General features: G+C 37.3%; 1 protein-coding gene across 1 annotated transcript in view; it reads right to left on the reverse strand.

The window, feature by feature from the left end:
* Positions 1–19,766, reverse strand: part of LOC135163722 (protein tolkin) — a 38,221-nt gene that overhangs the window by 2,037 nt on the left and 16,418 nt on the right. Inside the window, exons 2-14 of the mRNA XM_064123453.1 lie at positions 12,480–12,632; positions 11,550–11,733; positions 11,194–11,427; positions 5,655–6,056; positions 5,090–5,268; positions 3,777–4,007; positions 3,484–3,708; positions 2,678–3,145; positions 2,241–2,363; positions 1,813–2,131; positions 838–1,129; positions 490–703; positions 152–399 (exon numbers count right to left, since the gene is read on the reverse strand). Of these exons, the coding sequence (XP_063979523.1) occupies positions 152–399; positions 490–703; positions 838–1,129; positions 1,813–2,131; positions 2,241–2,363; positions 2,678–3,145; positions 3,484–3,708; positions 3,777–4,007; positions 5,090–5,268; positions 5,655–6,056; positions 11,194–11,427; positions 11,550–11,733; positions 12,480–12,632 (3,272 nt within the window). The remainder of the gene's footprint in view (positions 1–151; positions 400–489; positions 704–837; positions 1,130–1,812; positions 2,132–2,240; positions 2,364–2,677; positions 3,146–3,483; positions 3,709–3,776; positions 4,008–5,089; positions 5,269–5,654; positions 6,057–11,193; positions 11,428–11,549; positions 11,734–12,479; positions 12,633–19,766) is intronic.

Below are 19,766 nucleotides of genomic sequence, written 5' to 3' on the forward strand. Positions count from 1 at the left end.
ATTATTTCTGAACTACAAGGAATATTGTAATTTTAAGTACGAACGGATGTGATAATTTTTCATTGATTGGAGATTAGAGAACTAAGGGCCTTACGCGACAGATTCAATACGCCGTGAACCTGCAATTAAATAATGAAATAATAAAGCTTACCGAGTCGCAGAATTTTCCGTAACTTGGGCTAGAGGCATCCAGCCCCGAATAAACCTCCACGAAATCATAAGTACAATCCTCCTCATGCTCTAGTTGAAAAGACAGGAATGTCAAATGCACATTTTTGCCAAGAGGAGCTTCAATAGTCCAATCACAATCAGTTCGATGGTCGTAATTATGACTGCCATATCTCGCATGGGAGTAAATGTGTTTTGGCGTGTCTCCAGCCATCAAGTGTCCTCCGCAAGCTTGAAAAAAATGGAAAATGAAGCAATTATAGGCGAAAAGTAATTTCTATGATCCAAAGAAGCAAAATAAAAAAATAGAAAAATTCTTACCAGTTGTGTGAGTGGCTAAGAATCCTTTTTTCTGTACAGATGCATCACTCTTGAAGACCATAAACATTTGATTTCCAGTGGCAATCATTGGATGAGGCTCTTTAGTGCCGCAGAATCTTCCGAGCGTGTGACTGTCTGGTGAATCCCCATCGTAAATGGCGATGTGGTCGTAAGCGCACTCTTGATGGGGCTCCATGTCGAATACTTTGAAAATCTGCGAGGAGGAAAAAAAAATGTCAGAGGTGCACCATTAACCCAGCGCACATAGCCCACATAGCCCTTATCGTCTGGGAAAAAAGGCGACAAGAGATGGAGGGAATAAAACGAATGGAGATGTTGAAGTCTTACGAGCTTTATACGGTGTCCCGGGGTCGTCGTGAAATGCCAAACGCAGTCCTTACGTGCTGGATAGTATTCTGGATAATTTGGTGATGTTATAGTTCCAACTGGACTCGTTATCTCGTACTTACAGCCGCCCTCCTTGCAATCGTGACCGTTCTCGTGGAGCTTGAACCCATTGTGACAGGAGCATTCGTAGGAACCAATCGTGTTGTGACACTCATGTTGACAGCCGCCATTGTTTATTGCACATTCGTCCATGTCGGTGAAGAATACAGCTGCAAATCCCGATTTCTGGATGCTGAAAAGATCAAATAAATAGTTTATTCGATAGGCAAAAATAAGGCGAATTCCTCTATTGGAGACAGAAGTGTAACGTTTTTTGAATATAATGAAAATTGCATGAAAATTAAATATATCACTAAGTGATCATTTAAATTTCTCAAAAAGTATTGTTCAAGTATAATAACTAGCATATTCATTAGTATAACGAGTGCATTAGTACAGGCAGAAAAAAAAAGTGTTTAAGGAAGATTCGACAATGTAATATTCGACTCATGCGGCGGCTCATTTATACGAGTTGCCTTTTCGACATGAACATATTTGTAATGAGTTGAAGTTTATCAAAAAATCTTTTGTTCCGAAGTTGTGAGTGTCACCCTCTTTAGACTCAAAGAACGGAGTTTTCATGCACGTCGAATCCTATTTTCATTACAATGTTTGAATAGAGAGATTTTCTGTACGGGAAGCGCGTGTAAAAATTCATTTCATCTTAGCAGGAGCAAATTAATATCATTGACTCGATTATGGATTATCATTTTGGAATTTCTTACGCGAATAATCCGCCTGGATTTCGCTTTAATATTTGTTTTTTCCTGTCATTCTGTTTTGTCCCATCCTCCTCCATAAATGATGAAACGTCACTATGTATACAGAAATACTATAGACTACTAGAATACTACTACTAGAGTATTCATCACTTACTTTTTATCAGAAGTGAAAACAATCCTCATGGCATTTCCCTCCGAAATAACCGGCATAGGTATCTTCGATCCACAAAAAACTCCATGTTTTTTTAAAATGTCGTCTCCTAATTTGCTGAAAACTTCTACTGAATCATATTCACATTCCTGATGATAAACTTTATTTCCCTCAAGATCGAAATGGGTGAAATTCAGGGTAATTCGATACTGCGGTGGTGCCACTATTTCCCAGATGCAATTTTTATTTCCCGGATATGTTTCTGGGAACGAAGGACTAGTGATTGTGCCGTTGCTGGCATCGAAAAGCCCTCCACAGGCATCTGAAAAAAAATAAAGGAAAAAATATTGGTTCTATCTGACCCATTTATTCTCCGATATTTTTCCAATACATTTCGTTGATTTTTCTCCACTGTAAAACAAAGTACAGACCTTCGCAGTGCTTTCCATCGGAGTGCAACTCATATCCAATTTTACATGAACATTCGTAACCGCCCAAGGTATTTATGCAATCGTGCTCACAGCCATGGTCAGTTAAAGCACACTCATCATATTCTGGAAAATAAGAGGTTTTTCGTTTTATGAATAAAAATTACGAATTCACTAAATAAAAATCAGCAAATTTATTAAGATTACTGGTGGATTTTTTGATTATCCCCATGGAAAAATTAACTCGAGTGATATTAAATGGAATTTACGAAGCTAAAATTTACAATGATACCTCATTGAAATTCTAGTAAAATAATAATATTTACAGAATTCTCAAGAAATGTATCCAAAGCTTGCATCCAAATGCTCCAACGAGTCCATTACGAACCCACCAATGTAAATTCAGAGAATTGAATTTCGCTCTGTAAAATTAGTATTACCTTTCATAACAGTGGCAGAGAATCCAGCCTTCTGCACCGACCCATCACTAACAAACTTAACGAAAAGTTTGTTCCCCGTAGATCGTAAATCCGGTGGAGCTTTGTACCCACAGTAAAGGCCAATCAATGGTGAATCGAAATTGTGTCCATCCCGGACTTCGACATAGTCATAAACACAATTGTCATGGTTTTCAATTTCAAATGATTGGAACTTCAGTGCCACCTGATACTCGTCGGGTACTGTCAGTCGCCAGACACACTCCTTGCTTGATTGATACTCCTCGGGATAGTTGGGAGATTCCAGATGGCCAATGCCATCTAACTCAACGTCTCCACCACACACAGCCTCGTAATTTGCCATAAAACCACGATAACCGCGTTCCTGACTTGTCTTAACGTATGTTACCAACATCCGACTTCCTGTTGACACTATGGGCTCGTGAATTTTTCCACTTCCACAGAAACGACCTAAGGAAATTTATGTAACAAATTCATCATTTTTTGACAATTAGAGTAGGTTTACTCTGGCATAACAATATTTTTCATTTTTTCAGAAACAAAAAACTACTCCGACAGTAGCGTAAAATGGGATAACGAAATGAATTCGGTATCAAATTAATTTAATTTTCCTTCTTTCAGCAACGAATAAATTATGTGCAAAAAGTAATCATGGATTGCTCATAGGAATAAAGTAACACTAGTGGATTCCATCTCGTCGATGACGATGTAGGAAACTCTCTGACCTTTGTCATTGAAAAATGTCACAACTAATATATAGAATATATGCTAGAATAAACAATATTCACCTAATACTGGACTCTTGTACCAATACCCATCCCTAATCTCGATATAATCGACCTTGCAGTAGTCACTTTTGAATATATCCAACGATGTGATATTCAACACAATCCGCTCTCCATGAGTGGCGGTAATCCGCCATTCGCATCGCTCATCATCCATTGGTGGGGAGCTGTTGGGATGCGTTGGTGAGCCAAAACTACCACTGTTCTCTTGGAAAGTTCTCCCGCACTCTAAACAATTTACAACCTCGTAAAAAAAATCCATTACAACGTTCCTTGAGTGATGCGCAAAAACTCACTGTGGCACTTGTACAGCAGGTTGGTCTGGGCAATGTCACCCTCACTGAGACGAATCCTTTGTCCAATCTCTGGCCTCTTTTTGCCGATATTCTCCATGGGGAGAATGGTGTCTAGGTAAGTACCCTTTGAGAATGTGTTTTTGGCGTAATGCATTATCGAGTCGTAGTCGTAAGGTAGACCAAGCGAATCCACCTCCTCGTTTGTTAATTTATTGAAATTATATTCCTGACCTGTCGAATTAATTCAGAATTTTTGGCTAATCGTTGGTTTGATGAAATTCTGTATGAAAAATCAAGGAAGAGGTATTTATTCATCTTCATTACAATTTGGAAAATAATCCCAGTACACAAAGGCACTGGTCCTTATCAATTTTCATTATTTTCCATCATAAATGTATAGAAAGACTTTTCCACGAATTTATCGAAGAACAATAAATCGGTATTTATGTTTTCAAAGCTATTCTATACATTTGAAGCCGCGGTGTTGTTGAACGACGACGAATGTATGGAACACAATTGCGGAGGCAGATTGCACCACCAGAGGGCCAGACGTGAAATGGTGGGATGAAGGTCTAGTCGCATCGCAAAAATTAGACGCTCAAGTCGATTTTTTCCGACAAAACTTAATCTAAAAAGTGTTTAATATATTTTCGTGCTACGTTTCGTCCTCATTCTGATATAATCTAATCCAAATTAGCATCTGTGCATTCACTGAAAATATTCTCCATTTTTTCCCTCGCCACAACGTAAAAAAACAATGGCATTTCGCTCTACAGTTATGCGAGTGGTTAGGTGTCGGTTCCCATGATTTGTGAAATATTTATCTTCGAACTGTGAACAATCAGTACAAAGGGCTGGTACCAAATCAGATATTTTAAGTTGGCCACCAACAACAAACGAGGGGGTTTCTACCGATGTTGTGGTTCCAGTATCCGGTAATTGTGGTATTTTGTGTAAATCGGTGGGTCAGAAAGCCTCGTTGCTGAATTGGAAGTGCTGTAAAGGGACTGGATAATGGTAAATATTAGACTCTCGTGTAGTTTACGCATTTTAGTGCCTTTAATGATTCATAGAAAGGTATGGGGCTCTCTCGCCACCACAAATTGCCCCATTAATTCCCAACGGAATCCCATTCCACCCCTTTTCCCGCCCAGTTAAATTTTACTTTGACTCTAGTACGGGAATTTCAGGCTCAGTCACGTATTTTGGATAAATCTCAACATCCCGAGGGGCCATGGCGTCATTTGAGAGCTGATGGTGTTAATTCAGGGGATCTGAATGGGAATGTGACTTGTTCATTAGTTGTTACTCACCAGTCATAATGTTGTCACGGATTATTTGGACGTGACGATCGCGGTCAGGACGAGTGTGTTCGTGCCAGAAACCCACGACGTGACCTAATTCGTGGACAACTATGCCGAATTTATCGCAATTCTTGCCGATGCTGATCGCCTGGGGACCGTTACCACGCTTTCCAACGAATGAACAGCAACTGGTGAGTGAGATTTTTTTGTTAATTAAGTGATTTCGAAGCGGAGCAGAGAATCATTAGAAGCCAATTTCACTTCGACTTTAGCTGGAGGTTGTGTGAGCACAGCGTGATGTCAAAGATGATTTAAAGTGGCGAGAAAAATCAATTGCATTCGCAAACTTAATTTTTCTATCAATATCATATCGATTTTGCTTTTTTAAAGCTTTTTATAAGAATAAATATTGGAAAATCGAGTCCAACTCAGCTCTTTGGTAAGCCATGAATAATGTTTGAGGGACAAAAAATTATAATTATTAATGATCATCATTAGGTGCATAGGACAATGAAAATCATGGACATGAATTGAAAATTCAAGTTATTGACATATTGACGATTGCATAACATACCCGCACGGTCGTTCAGTGAACACAATATAATTGGGATGTTCTCTGCTAACTCTCTCCACAAATTTAACGCAAGTAAAGTTCTCCCAGTGCCTCATGGCCTGTTTGAACAATGCCTTGTGGGCTCCTGAAAAATTTCCATCAATTTCGTAAGGAATGACTCCATGATCCCAAACTCTTTCCTTCCTCGCTGTCGCCGCTCTTCTTCTTCGACTCGGGGCTGCACTCCGAGTAGCCCCATGCCTCTGGTGCGTCTCCAACTTCGACTTGTGCTCATTGTAGAATTCAATGTCACGTAAACGACGATCGTGCTGCGAAACTATGTCAGAGTCTGCATTTTGCGGTGCTGCGCCTCCGGGGAACGGGGATTTCAGGCGACGTTGATGGGGGCGTCTTCTTGTCAGTCTACATATCATTAGACAGAATTTTTTCGAGTGTTAAAAATTATCCAAGAGGTCTTGGAGGGTTGGAGTCTACTCGACAGAAGCCATTTAATTATGTGGAGTTGGAATTATCGTCAAAAATATGAACGTTAGAAGATCCCAACTGGTTTTATTGAATGCAGAGATAAATAGGATACACTGGAAAAAAAAACTGGCTTTAAGTGAGAGTATATTTACAGGCCACGAGAAAATGCACATGAAATTAGCATGTCTTATCTAAATGGTCATACAGACTAAAGATTTATATTCTTGATAGAACATTTTTTTTTCCACTTTTTAAAGAGCCCACAAACTCGTTATTAATTTTACTGTGCAAAGAGTAATCGCTGAGCGAAATTAATTAAATGAAAAAATACCTTTTTCTGGCGGATACTTTACGATTCGCTTGATAAACAAAAACGTATCGATCAATGCGAAAATAATTTTTTAATGCAATCAAATTTTTTATATTCATAGGATATTTTTGTCATGGAGACTAACCGAAGTGAAAATTAAACAAATTCGTTGGCTAAAAAATTATTCTTCGTTGTAAAAAATAATAAACACGATATTGAGCAGACGTTCACGGTTACTAGATTGATATTCGATGAAATGTCGGGTACACAGTACAGTTTTAATACAAATTACTGGCGAATTTAAAAAATCACTTTTTGTTTTGCACTCGCTCTCTGACGAAGGGTGAAAATGACTTGAAAATCGAGTTTTTTTCGATTACTTGACCTATACATTTTATAAAATTTCATTACTTCCTCTTTCGTGCGCTCCTGCAATATTTTTTCCAATTTTTTTTTATGTATTTGAATCTATTACGACCTTTTAAATCATAAAAGTTCTATTATCCACGACAAACATGAATATCCTATGAAAAAAAATGAGATGATCCCATCCAATAAAAAGAACGTTAGCCCCAAGTTCCGAGCAATAAACCGGATGTTGCGAAATTTAACGTGTAATAGGAAAGCGGACAGCACGGTACTTTACGACCAGTGGGTAAAATTGCTAAAGGGCGGTACCACCTGTACACTCTCTCCTGTGCTCCTGTATTGTTTTGATTGACGACCCTCCATTTTCTCGGTCCCCAGAGAATAACAATAAACGTTAGAAATATTCAACGATGTTTCATTTTTACACCGGCAATAATTAGTGGTTTAAGTGCACGTTTTGCATTGAATCGGAGGTATTACAATTAATTAAACACCCCTTCCAGCCGTAAACGAATTATGGTCTAACGTGCCCGAGGTTGCGCCTAACCCCATAAAGTTCAACTGTACCGAAGAGCGTGACCAGAATTTTGGGAACAGCGTGCATTAATATAATACCTGAATTCTGTAATTAGTGTAAATAACATTTAATAATCTAATTGAAAGAGAGGTTTCGCTTGGTCTTTAGGGAAAATATTTAGTTCCAGTCAAACGTGAATGAGATATTTCATTGTATTACCGTTTTCGATCATCATTTCATAAAGTTAATGCCACACTGAGGAAAAAATGTACTAAAACTAAACAACTATTTTTGACTCAATAGTATCGATGCAATATCAGGCAGATCTATCTGTTGGTACCATACCCTATCTGTTGGGTCTTTCAGCTATTTCGTGGCTTTCCCCTATTTTATAATTTATAGCTACATTTTTTTCCTGTCAATTTCCTTTTTTCATCGAAAGTAATATAAAATTCCCTGCATAGTCCGCATCTGGCATTTACATACGTAACAATTATTTTCAAGCCTTCGAAGAACTTCAAGTTTCTTCTATTTGTCTATCTATTGGCTAGTTTGCCCTATAAATTTAAAATCTTGTACGCCATACAATGTATATTGAAGTTCAATCGGACCATTGCCACGTTATCAAAGTGATAAATTGATACTCGACGTATTTGATTCTTGGACATCGTTGTCTGATCAATGAAAGTTTTATCCCTTAATTCTCCCTTCAGGAATCATTGGTAGATTGCCAGAAATTGTTGGGACAATTCTCCGATATCCTCTTTTGAAATTCTTATCACATAATTATTATCTTCAAATTCCCTGAGATTTTATGAAAAAAAATGAATGAAGTGTCAAATATTAGGTCAATTCTTCAAAAAGAAATGGAAGTATAAGGAATTCAGGTGCATTTTCTTAATTCTGCTCTTGGTAATGTATTATTGTTCTTATTTTCAAGAAAATATCCCAATGTTTATCTTGAAAAGGATGATTTTCTTATCGTACACTCGAAAAGCAGTCCTCCAGGTTAAAATTTGCATGAAACTAACCGTCTTAGCAAAACCTTCGCATTACGATATACCGGTGAATAAAACTTTAATGGTGATGAAAAAAAACCTAAATATGAGAAAAATAAAATTATCCTCGGAATGAGGTGGCGGTAGAGCAGATGAAATGGGCAGTAGAAAAGTCCGAATAAAATAAACTCATTCCATTTGTTTGAATATACAAACATTACAAGCGCAATTTGTAACGTGCTCGTGTTTACAGGGCTCCTCTCTGGGCGACAGAGGTGGAGTAAAACAACAGTACAAAAAAAAAAATAAATGAAACAAAAAATAGGAAGGAGGCAGAGAAATTGGAATGCTCTCGATGCAAATATTCGTGTCACGTAGATACGGGAAGCGGGAAACTATTGTACGTGACAGAGGATTCGAGAGGAATTGGATGGATGGTGTAGTGAGTCTGTTGTATATAGTTTTCAATCGGTTATTTCCTAGTTGACATATCACTCTGTGAGACGCGACAATCGTTGTAATTTGAATCGTATAATTTACTAAAGACAATTTCAAGACAAATTTCCATCTTTCTAGCAGAAAACTTTCATCCACTCAATGTGGATATTTTTTCTCACTGAAATGATTTTCTACTTTTATAGTCGAATATCAAGAAATGTTTAAAAAAACGTTAATTTCTGTGGAAAACATTTTAAATAATTAGGAACATAATTTGTCTGAAGTAGGTTTCCATCTATGATTTTTACAAACTTTTCTCGCACAACGTGATGGCTAAATTTGGTTAATTTTCAAGTCTGTCAATTAAATTGCGTAAGAAAAATGGATATCCTTAATGACAAGCAAAATTCGATCCGCCCCCCCCCCCCTCCCCTCCAGATTTTCTCGCTCCAAACAACCCACAAGTGGTCCGGGAATATGGGATTAACCCCGGGGTGTAAAGCGATACTTCGATTTCGATAACTCACGTGGGAATGAGTTTGTGAAGGAGCGCATGGAGATGGATGAACATACAGGGGATAGACGTATGCTAGTACTTCTGCTCGGGCGGATTACCTCAGTTCTGGGCTTGTCGACGAAGCCTGCGAGTGAATAACCGTCTCGAGCTTTCTGATGGAATTGCCCTACCACTGGAAGATTAATGTCTTCGTTCAGAGTAGTCGATAACACATGTAGTATTAGTTCTATCGGTGTGAAAAAATCACTTTCTTTTAGGGTGAGAAACAAATGAGAAATTAATCCTATAACAAATTATGCACTACGGTTCGATAAAATTAATTCAAGTGAAAATTTTCGTTTCATTAATTGAATAATTGTTTCGACATGATAATTATGATCCGAGTGTCCTCGTCCTTGTGAATCCTTTGCAACGTCAGAATGCGAACTTCAATAAATAGCAATGTTGAGTTCGAGGAAAACATAATTTAGTATAATATAATATTTTTTTTGGATAATGCGAGTGCAGACAGCTCATGTGTCCACAGTGTCACTGATTTTCCTTTATCTATTCATATTTAATTGCCCATTTTACCTCATTAATCTATTTAGACCTCCTCTCCTCCAATTATATCCCGTTCCGATAAAATTCTCGATTCCATCCTCATTACGACGAAAGATAAAACGATAAAAAAGACTTGATACCCCCTTTTTTTTTATCACAAACGATAAAACTAAAATCCATTTTTCACCAATAATAATATTAAGGACGACATTTGGTCCAGTATTATTATACCGATAACATCCGCACGTGCATAAGAGCTATCGTGTGCATACCCTCATTGACAGGTTATTGGCAGTTCTGTTGAGTGCAGCGTATGTGGAAGGGAAATGGGGGGATGTAGTGCGAGTGAGTGGTTCGAGGTAAAACCGCTCACACACTCGGTGTTGTAGTATCGTAGCCCATTTTCTTGGCTTTATGATGACGGCCATTGTTATTGGCACCGAGGTACTGCCCGAGATACAGAGACGGCCACACTGGGGTACTTCCGGTCCACAACATTAGCCCACTGCAAACTCCCGAGGCTATACAACTCTTTTCATGCGTGGTGTTTCGTTCGCTGATGCATCGAGTTATGCGAAGAGTCAATGGTACCAGTGGTGAATGTGGGTTACATGCTTAAATTCACTCGATTTCATTAATCGATGGAGTTCAATTGAATTCTGCGTTTGGCATTACCGAATATTTTCCATCTTAGGGGAATCAGAGGGGTTTATGCTACTGGGGATGTTTATTTTTGATTTATTTGAACGGGTGAATAGAGGGAAATGAACGGATAAAGTGGGGATTTTTTCGGTGGAGATTGGATGGAAGGAATTTCCGATTCAATACGTCAACTTTCTTATCGAATTGTTGAGGGAAATGTTGGGGATTGTATTTTTGTTGATGCGAAATTCATTTTTCAAATGCGAGGGGATAGGAGACAAGTTGATCTATGCATTTTTTCTCTGATGAACTGGTTTTTTGTGATATAATGGTGAGAGATATTTTCGATGGAATTTATTTCTGCTAAGAAATCCCCTTACAGATAATTTATCAAAAACCATCCTTTCTAGGGGAAATGCCTTGTTATGGGAAGGGTGGAAAAGTTATCTCTCTAATTTTGTTAAATTTTGAACTTTGAAAAAATGAGTGATTCGAGTATTTAATGTCGAAAATCATCTTGAAATCAATTATTTTTAGAGGTTCGGAGGGAATGAACATAGAAGTCTTAGCACGATCTGCTTGTCACTATTCTTGACGTACTGATGTTGGCAATAAATTTCATCCGTTTTGGAGATTTCAATATTGATTGATATTTTTCCCATGAGACAAACGTGACTATTTCAATTTTTCAGGAAGGGCGGAGTAGAATAGAGATAGTAAATGAAGGAAAATCGACCTACCTTCTGCGATGATGTCGACGCTGACGTTTTCTCGAGGTAACGTCAATCGTAGCTCTATCGACAAGTGAATCCGTCGGATCTTTTGTTGTCAATTCACTACGGCTGTGATGCGAGTGTCTGGTCCTGGGGATTCTTGTTGAGTCCTGGATTCTCGGTGGTTGCCAGCCAGGTTTTGCAGTGCTTATGAAGTTAGTTAGACGAGATTTATCAGGACTGTTCGTCGTCTCTTCCAGTCTGAACAAACAATCAAATACTTTCATTTCTGAACAGTGACATTAAATGCGATGTAGGGATTCAGTCTGTAAACTCCGTGAAAAATGTGTGAAAGTTATCCAAAGATTTTTCCATAAAAATACCTAAATTCAATGTCATCGTCCTTGATCTCCGGATGTTTCGCCTCTCTGACCCCAGATTTTGTTGGCTCAGCGCCCATGTTGTACTGATTTCTGTCCTCCACCACTACCACTGGCTTGTCCAATGATGAAAACTCGTCCTGACCCGATTCCTCGTTACCCTGGCCATGTTTAAACTGGAGAATTTCTAAAAAAATATTCGAAGATACGAAAGGAACTGAAATTCATTGAGACCTCGATAACCCAGTTTTCACAATCTCGTAATTCGATTCCATACTGAAGGGATAAAACGAGATAAGGCAGTTTACCCTGTGTCCAGTTTATACTGAATATCTCAGGATTCAACTGTCGTAATTTCTGCTGAAGCTTCTTTATATTTTTCTGATGTATTTATGAAAACCATATCTCTGTTTAAAAATGGATTATGTCCTTTTACAGTTGAACTATCCAATCCATTGGCTTGAAAATCGCTCTGAATCACACAATTTTGCAGTTCCTTTCATCTTTTAGATTTAGAGCTGCAGAATTGATAATTGACGGATACAAAAATTGTCTGAAATTTCCTCAGTTTAGTCGGATAACATTTTTACCCTCACTGTAAATTATTAGATTTTTGTATGGTACTGCTCTCCTCGAAAAAGTTGTCTTTATAAATCTGCACATAACTTTGCGAAGTGAGTGAGACATATCCTGACAAGCAGAGACCAGAATGCCAAAGCTCAAATTGGATTAAGGACTTACGGCTGTAATGAGAATTCCCCTTACAATTAGAGGTCATCTAGTAAAAATCCTGAATTAACCCCTTCACCGAGGAGAAAATTGTTAGGGATTTTCATTATAAATTTTTATTTACCATTGATGGGATTCCCCCGGCAATACAATAAGTTAATAATCAGTTAATTATAACAATTCAATCGAATAATTGAGAAATACCTGTTAAACCTTCTTCTTCGACCTGCAAACCCTCTTTAAGCACTTCATCTCTGTATTTTTCGAGCTCTTCTAAATAACTCTTGTTCAATTTTTGCTGACGCCATTCCGTCTCGTATTGAACATTTGGCAGAGCAATATCCCCTAAAAATCCACCTGTAACAGAAATATCATAATTCAACCGATGCCCTAGTTTTGAAATTACGAGCCGTTCTTAACATTAATTGAATAATTCACTTTTAATTTGAAATGACATACGACCTTCCTGGGATACGAATCTCATTGAAAAAAATCCCAATGAATGAGTTTTTTAATAGTATTTGAAAAATGATTAAACCGGACCGGCGCAATTCAATTGCTGACCCACTTTATTAATTGATATTGATTGGAAAAGTTGAAAACGAGAGGCACTTTGATGAATTGATAATTTATTATCAATTCTGAATATAACGTTTTTCGCATTTCACCTCTGACCTTTTGAACTACAATACTATAATCGAATAGAAAATTAGTGCATTACGCAACCACTGCGGTAAAGATTTTCAGCAGAAGTTTGAGGACTTCATCAAGTTGACAAGTCCAGTAAAATTTATTTTTCTTGAGAACAATTAGGTCACAATTTCGCACTTTATTCAGTGATAAAGTTGAAAAATCACAGAACATTTCAGCTTTCCTCTTCTCCATTGCTATAACAATGCCTGGAAAACAATCCCCTATCGCAGATTACGTGAAATGCTCTGTAATCTTTCCAGAATATTTTTCTTCGTGTAGTTATCCTGACATGAAAAATTGGAAGTATAGGATTTGCCGAATACAATGCTTCCATTCGGAAGCAATGAGCCATAACCTTCCTCAACAAGATACCAACTCCCTATAATTTATTGGTCCAATAAATCACAGGCGAGCTATCGCAAATGTAACACGAGAAAAGAGTTTATCCGTTCTGCTAAAGTATGTGGTAACCAGAAAAGAAGTAAACAGCTTCAGTTTACCCTTACGGTATATCGACTGCTGAATAAAACCGAAAACAACTAGGACGTTGGAAGAACTTGGGTGGAAAGTTTTTCCACTGGCAACTGTAATTGCTCCGAGGTGGTATCGAATTGAGTGGATAGGTCGGTGGGGTATATAATAAAAAGCCCAAAGTGAAGGGGAACAGGGAAAAATTGTAAAAAGACAATGACACTTTCTTCTCTACCCTTGGAGTTGGCGTTAGAAGAGGGAAAGACTGAGTGGAACTCGACTCGCCATCTTCACTTATTGGAGGTCGATTGAGTGGCGCTTGAGGGCGATATGTCGATGGGGTTTACTACAAAAGGTCAGTGACACTTTGATCAAGTTTCAGTTTTTATCTATCGGTGATCGGGGATGTATTTCTCACTGATATAGAACACTCCTTTTGATGAAATGGATTCGTGATAGGAGGTCACAGTTTGGTATCTTCACAGGGGGAAGTTCTTTTTGCATTTGAGATGCAACACTTTTAGAATATTAGTTAACGTCATCCTTGGAAAAGTCGCGATAATTCGAACATTTTTTTTTTACTTCTGACAGAACCCATAAAATAATCTGCCAACATGTAGTGAAAATCAAACTCAGTCGAAAAGCCGTAAATTAATTTTTGGATCAGTTCATGTTGGATTTTTCATGAAATAAATTAATAAAAAATAAAAATCAATCTCATTCTCTTCTGAGTGTTTATACTTTAAATTGAAAAACATTTTTATGGATTGGAATTCAGAGAAGTGTGAGGTATGGTATTTAGGTTTGATTTTAAGTATGTAGACAAAGTGGAATGGATAGGACTCTTTGAGAGCATGAGAGGGGGTTGTTTCCCTTAGTAAATCTAGTTAGTCCCTCTAAAGAATCGGTACAGAGTGGATGTGTCTTATGAGGAGAATTATTTGAGTTAAATAATAAAGTGGAGAAATAGTCACAATTATTTACAGAATTATTATTTCAAATAACCCATTTCCAATAGTTCAAATATGCCAACACCGTCAAATGAACGTAGAACACTACGCCCACATCTTAACCGTTTATTCCCAGCTCCAAAGTAGTGTTTCACATGAAAGAGATGCTCGACAGTACGAGAGTACTCGTTTATAAATAAAACTGAATATTCGATTGAATAAAAAATTGTCTGAAGCCCTTCTTTACCATAAATCATTATGCGATACATGCGCCGATAATAATTGAAATGATTATGCAGCGAATAACATCAGTTTGTCCTGATTAATTAACGAAAACCGGGGGCTTTTATGCATACAACATCCACAGGATACTGAATAGAGGGTACATAAATGCATTTTATCTACTCCAATCCCTGAAATTACAGTCATTCACCGGATGAAGAGACTGAAACGGTGGTAGCCCATACGGATTTAATCCACAAATTCGTTGAATTACATATCGGTATGTACTCAGCTTAAATATACCCATGTTATCTGTCCATCAATTAATATAACAATCCAAAAAAAAAACCTTCACTAACCGCTCGCATACGTGCGAACTGAACTAATTGATTTTGAATTTACAGAAGACCAAGTGACGCATAACGATAAGCTCGCGCTATTCATGGAGTCAATAGAGTCCTATTTTTTCATTCTTTTTTTGTTCCTATTGGACGGCTTATTTGCATTTAATCAAAATTATTAATGGATTATCAATTAAAAAATTGACGAGCAGTAGACAAATCTGACTCATATACCGATGTACATCTATTGGTATTAATAGATTTTGTTTGATAAATCAGATGTAGAAAATGTGGAAATTTAATTGCAATCAAATACAACATTAAATGCACTTGAATTGATCCCATTAATTAATGAATTTATAAACAAATTTAAGGCATTTCAATAATATTCTCATTCAATGGATCAATTGAATTTTACCACACAGAAAAAAAGGTCGGTAGTAGTAATAATACTGATAAAATAATTATTGAAAAAGGTAAATTCAAATATGACAATAGTTTTTAAAAATTTACAATAATGATAATGATAATTATCGCATGGTCACATGGTCTTTTATTGTTAATATCTCAACACATCAATTGCTTCAAAAATACTATTACGACGTACCGTAAAATAATTTATTATTCTTGTGACATGTTTTGCAACGATAACAATGGGTAAGGTGATCTCGAAATGGATTCCATTCCATTATCTCAAACTTTCTTCTTCCTACATTCATAGAAAAGCGAAGTGGAATAAAAATAGATGAATGCATGGACAAATAACTATGTAACTCTTTTCTCGTTATAAAAATTTTACGGCAAAAAAAGTGAATAAATAGACCCCAGGCAAGTTGGCTAAAAAGAAAATATCAAGTAAAAAAAATTCAGCTTTAAAATAGTTTACGAGCCTTAACAGCTCGACCAAACTTCCCTCCATTTTTCATATTATTCTGAGAGATGGTTTTTTTTTCTATATTCTAAAATTTACATGATGGATTAAGTGCTATAATTTTTCCCCAACTTTCCTATGTGTGTAATAAAATATGGGATGGTAAGATCTTTGGTCTCATAAAAATTCATCATAAAAAAGATTTTTATGATGAAAAACTCTCAGCGGTTGGAATTCATGGAACAGTGTCGTGCCACCCCATTAAAAAACGATAGATATATATTCAAGAGCATCAGGTGCGTGAGGAGGGTAAAGCAGGGGTGAAGTGGGGTACAAGGAGATGGGGTGAGTTGTGCCATGGGGGTTGGGGGGGGGGTTGGTTTATGCGAGAAAGCGCTGCTTCTGGGAAAAGCGTGGGGATGGGGGTTCGGTCAGGTACCATTAATTAACTCGGTATATGGGGATTTCCACGCCCAGTGATATCCCACACCCCTTGGGCATCACCTACGCATTTCAGCCGCTGCAAAATCTCTTCCCAATGCATCTGTTTCCCTGCTTAACGCGTATTTCACAATTCCCCAGCAGAGCGAATAGTTAAAAGGGTCACGAGAAGGGGAAATAGCGAGTGGTTTACCATTCTATCCACCCCCATGTCTCTATATATCGCTGTGAGGGATGGTTTATTTCCGATAGTGGGTATATTTATGATTCGCAGGACCAAATTCACGACTTTGTCGTGTCCGGTGGTCTCAATTCCGGCATTAATTGGAAATGGAAGGGGACTTGAAAAGGCCGAGGAGATATGTTTGCGCGGAAAAAAAATCAGGAAAAGCTACGTGACAACATCGATAATTATGTTGGGGCAGTATATTTTTCATGAATGTAAGGGTAGTAGAAAATTCACAGCATCGAGATAAATGTTCAGTAGGAATTACCGAACTCCACAATTCGGAAAAAATTACCCCATTTCATGTAAAAATCACGTGATATTATTACAATTAAAATCTCGTATCACTGCATTTCGCTTCCTAATCACTGAAAAATGTTTTTTTTTTTATTCATTTTTTTCCATTCAAATTTCAGCCAATAGAATGACACCATTTGACGTAGCTATTTAGTGCTCAACAGATAATTCTTTGATGATTTCGTATTTTATATTTATAGATATATGGAACAACGAACTGTTGAATAGAGTTAACCGCTGATTAAAATTGGCAGTAGATATAATTTAATTGTGGTATTCAGAAAATATTGATACAATAATGAATAGAAATTTGAACGAATGATCCTCCGAATATACCTGGAGCTCGGATCATCGAAATAATCAAAAAATTTTTTTCTATCCTTCAAGGACTATTTTTTCCAGAAAAATGGGGAGATAAAACAATAATTTTCGTTTCAACCTTCCGGAAGGCGATTATCGAAATCATCAAGACTCCTCTTACTTGAGAATGGAAAAAACCATTTGTATTTTTTCTCTATCGTTCCTAAAGTTGGTCAATGGAAAGGCCCAATGTCGAATAGCATGGAGCCCTATTAGGCGGAAGTAGCGTATAAACTACAATCGTGCCAGTTCCCGTCATAAATTGTCTATTGGTACACCGATTCGAACCTGGTCAATTTGAAATTTTAATCGATCCCTCACCCATTGTGGCTAGACATACCAGTCATTTGCAGCTATACTATCCCCTTTTGAAGGGGTTGCACGGGATATAAAATATACCGGACGAAGGCAGCAATCTCCGGAATCGATCCCTGCGCCAACCAATCGTGAAAACCACTTGGATTTCTTATTTTCTATTTCCAGGTGGCTGCATGGCAGCCCGAGATGTTGAAAGTTAGTGGTGGTGAAAAGGAATAGGGAGAATTTCCGGTTCGCCAGGAACTCGGAGGATCGAACTTCCTGCCACCACTATGATTTTCAGTCTTCCAGAATTTCCACTAACTCTCTTCTCTCTTTCCACCTATGATTTTCCGCAAAAAAGTTTTGAAATTAAATTTTTAGGTCACATATTTTGTTACTCCCATTTTCTCCAGCCGGCTATGACCTAATTTTGGGAATTTCGTTTTAGAAAGGACATTTTAAAAGCTCTTGAGCCTCTTTACACTCGATTAACGATTTTTTTTCAAAAGCCTCCAGCTAACAACTCTCCTTTCTTTCCACCATTCACTGACATTTTATATTACTTTTTTCTTTTAACTTCTCTTTCCGGCGTTTCAAATGGAGCATAGACAGACTCTTTGGAGCGTGTGGGCTCTCACCTAATGTGAGACACTCAGCTTTAGCTACGGTTACTCCCCGAGTGCGTGTCGTATTGATTGGCATGGGGGAAAGGGTAGCAGGAAAGAGGAAGCCTCATGTTTGAGCTTCGGGATGGATTCTCCGGGGGTGGGAGGAAGGTTTGGAAAATTGTGAGTGACTTGACTGCGATTAGTCGATTTGAATTGGAAATCATTGCTGAGTGAGTCGGGTTTGCTCGAGATATCAGCTACACGGTTCAAAACTTTTTATTAAAATTTGGGGTTGAGAGTAATGGAATTGCAAGAAAATTTTAAGAAAATTTCGCGCTAAATTTAATTCCTCTGAAATTGATATTTTTATGTTGCGTTCAGAGTTTTATTTTGGTATGGAAATATTTTTTTCTCCGCATTTCACATTAGACCTTTTGTTATGGGAGCAGATGAAAGAGGAAGCTCTCACGATAGTTTGAGGCTTATTCCCGCCATTCATGGTTTTACAATTTTGTTTCCACTCGGATGATTGACGTGTGGTATTTGTCAATGAATGCGAAATGGGGAAAAATGTTGAAGCTGGGTGGGAATTTTTTCATTGTATTGTGAATGGAGAATATCTATGATAGATGGAGTGCGGTGAGTGGTCAGTGATTTGGGGATTTTTGCATGGAGCGTAGGTGTTGTATTGGAGGTATTTGCGGAAGGTCCATTCATTGCTAGAATACGTAGCTCCGTATCCGCGCTCACTTTGCCATTTTAGCTCCGTAAATCTCTGGTTGTATTCGTCACAATGAAAAAATCTAAATGGATTTTATTGCTCTCGAGTGAATGAAAACATACTATGATTTTTCCCGTTAAAATTGAATTCTGATGGAGTTATTTTATGATGAGTAAATTTGAAAAATCGCCGAGTTTAATATCCCATTCCCGGAGGACAATCATCATTCATTGTAATCACTTATTCACTTTGAGTAATGAGAATTGATTTTACATTTCTCTCGGTACTTGAAAAATGAGTGGGGAGTATTTTGCAGTGAATGTTTACTAAAAAATGTTATAACCGTTGAAGCATTTTTTAAATTCCTCAATAAATAGAGAATGTCAATAATAGATCAGCCACCGTAAATTGTAAATCCATAAATTCTGAATTTCGATGTTGCCAATTTAGCACTGGAATGTGTCCGTTCAAACGAGTAATTGAAATGAAAAAATAACAATACGGTTATATTTTTCTTAAATAAACTAAAAAAAAATCAGTTGAATAAACAACCGCCATTGGAATTTTTTCATTATTTTTTCAACGCATTCGACTCCATTCATTGTTGATTCTAAATTTACCTTCAATACAGTTTCGATTTGAATAATGGTAATGAAAAACAATGTCAGCGAAACAAAAGACATTATGCAAAAGTGTTTCATGAATATAATTACATTACGCGGTTGTGAAGTGCTCTCATACCTATAAGTGCAACGACGTTTTTCCGATCATGCAATAATCTGATTAATCGACTTCGAACGTTGAAAGGCAAGAATACGTCAGATATCTGCGTGAGAATTCGCTGATAGCGAAGTAGATGGAGGGAAATTTCTATGAAAAGTTTTGCAAAGTTTATCGTGAATAATCAGTGCCTCATTGCTATCCCGAAACGTGACTAAAAAAATATATGCTCATTAATTTTTATTCTAGGTTAGAGAAATTTTATTGTTA

Source organism: Diachasmimorpha longicaudata, chromosome 1 (assembly GCF_034640455.1).
Source record: "Diachasmimorpha longicaudata isolate KC_UGA_2023 chromosome 1, iyDiaLong2, whole genome shotgun sequence".
Taxonomy (NCBI): Eukaryota; Metazoa; Arthropoda; class Insecta; order Hymenoptera; family Braconidae; genus Diachasmimorpha; species Diachasmimorpha longicaudata.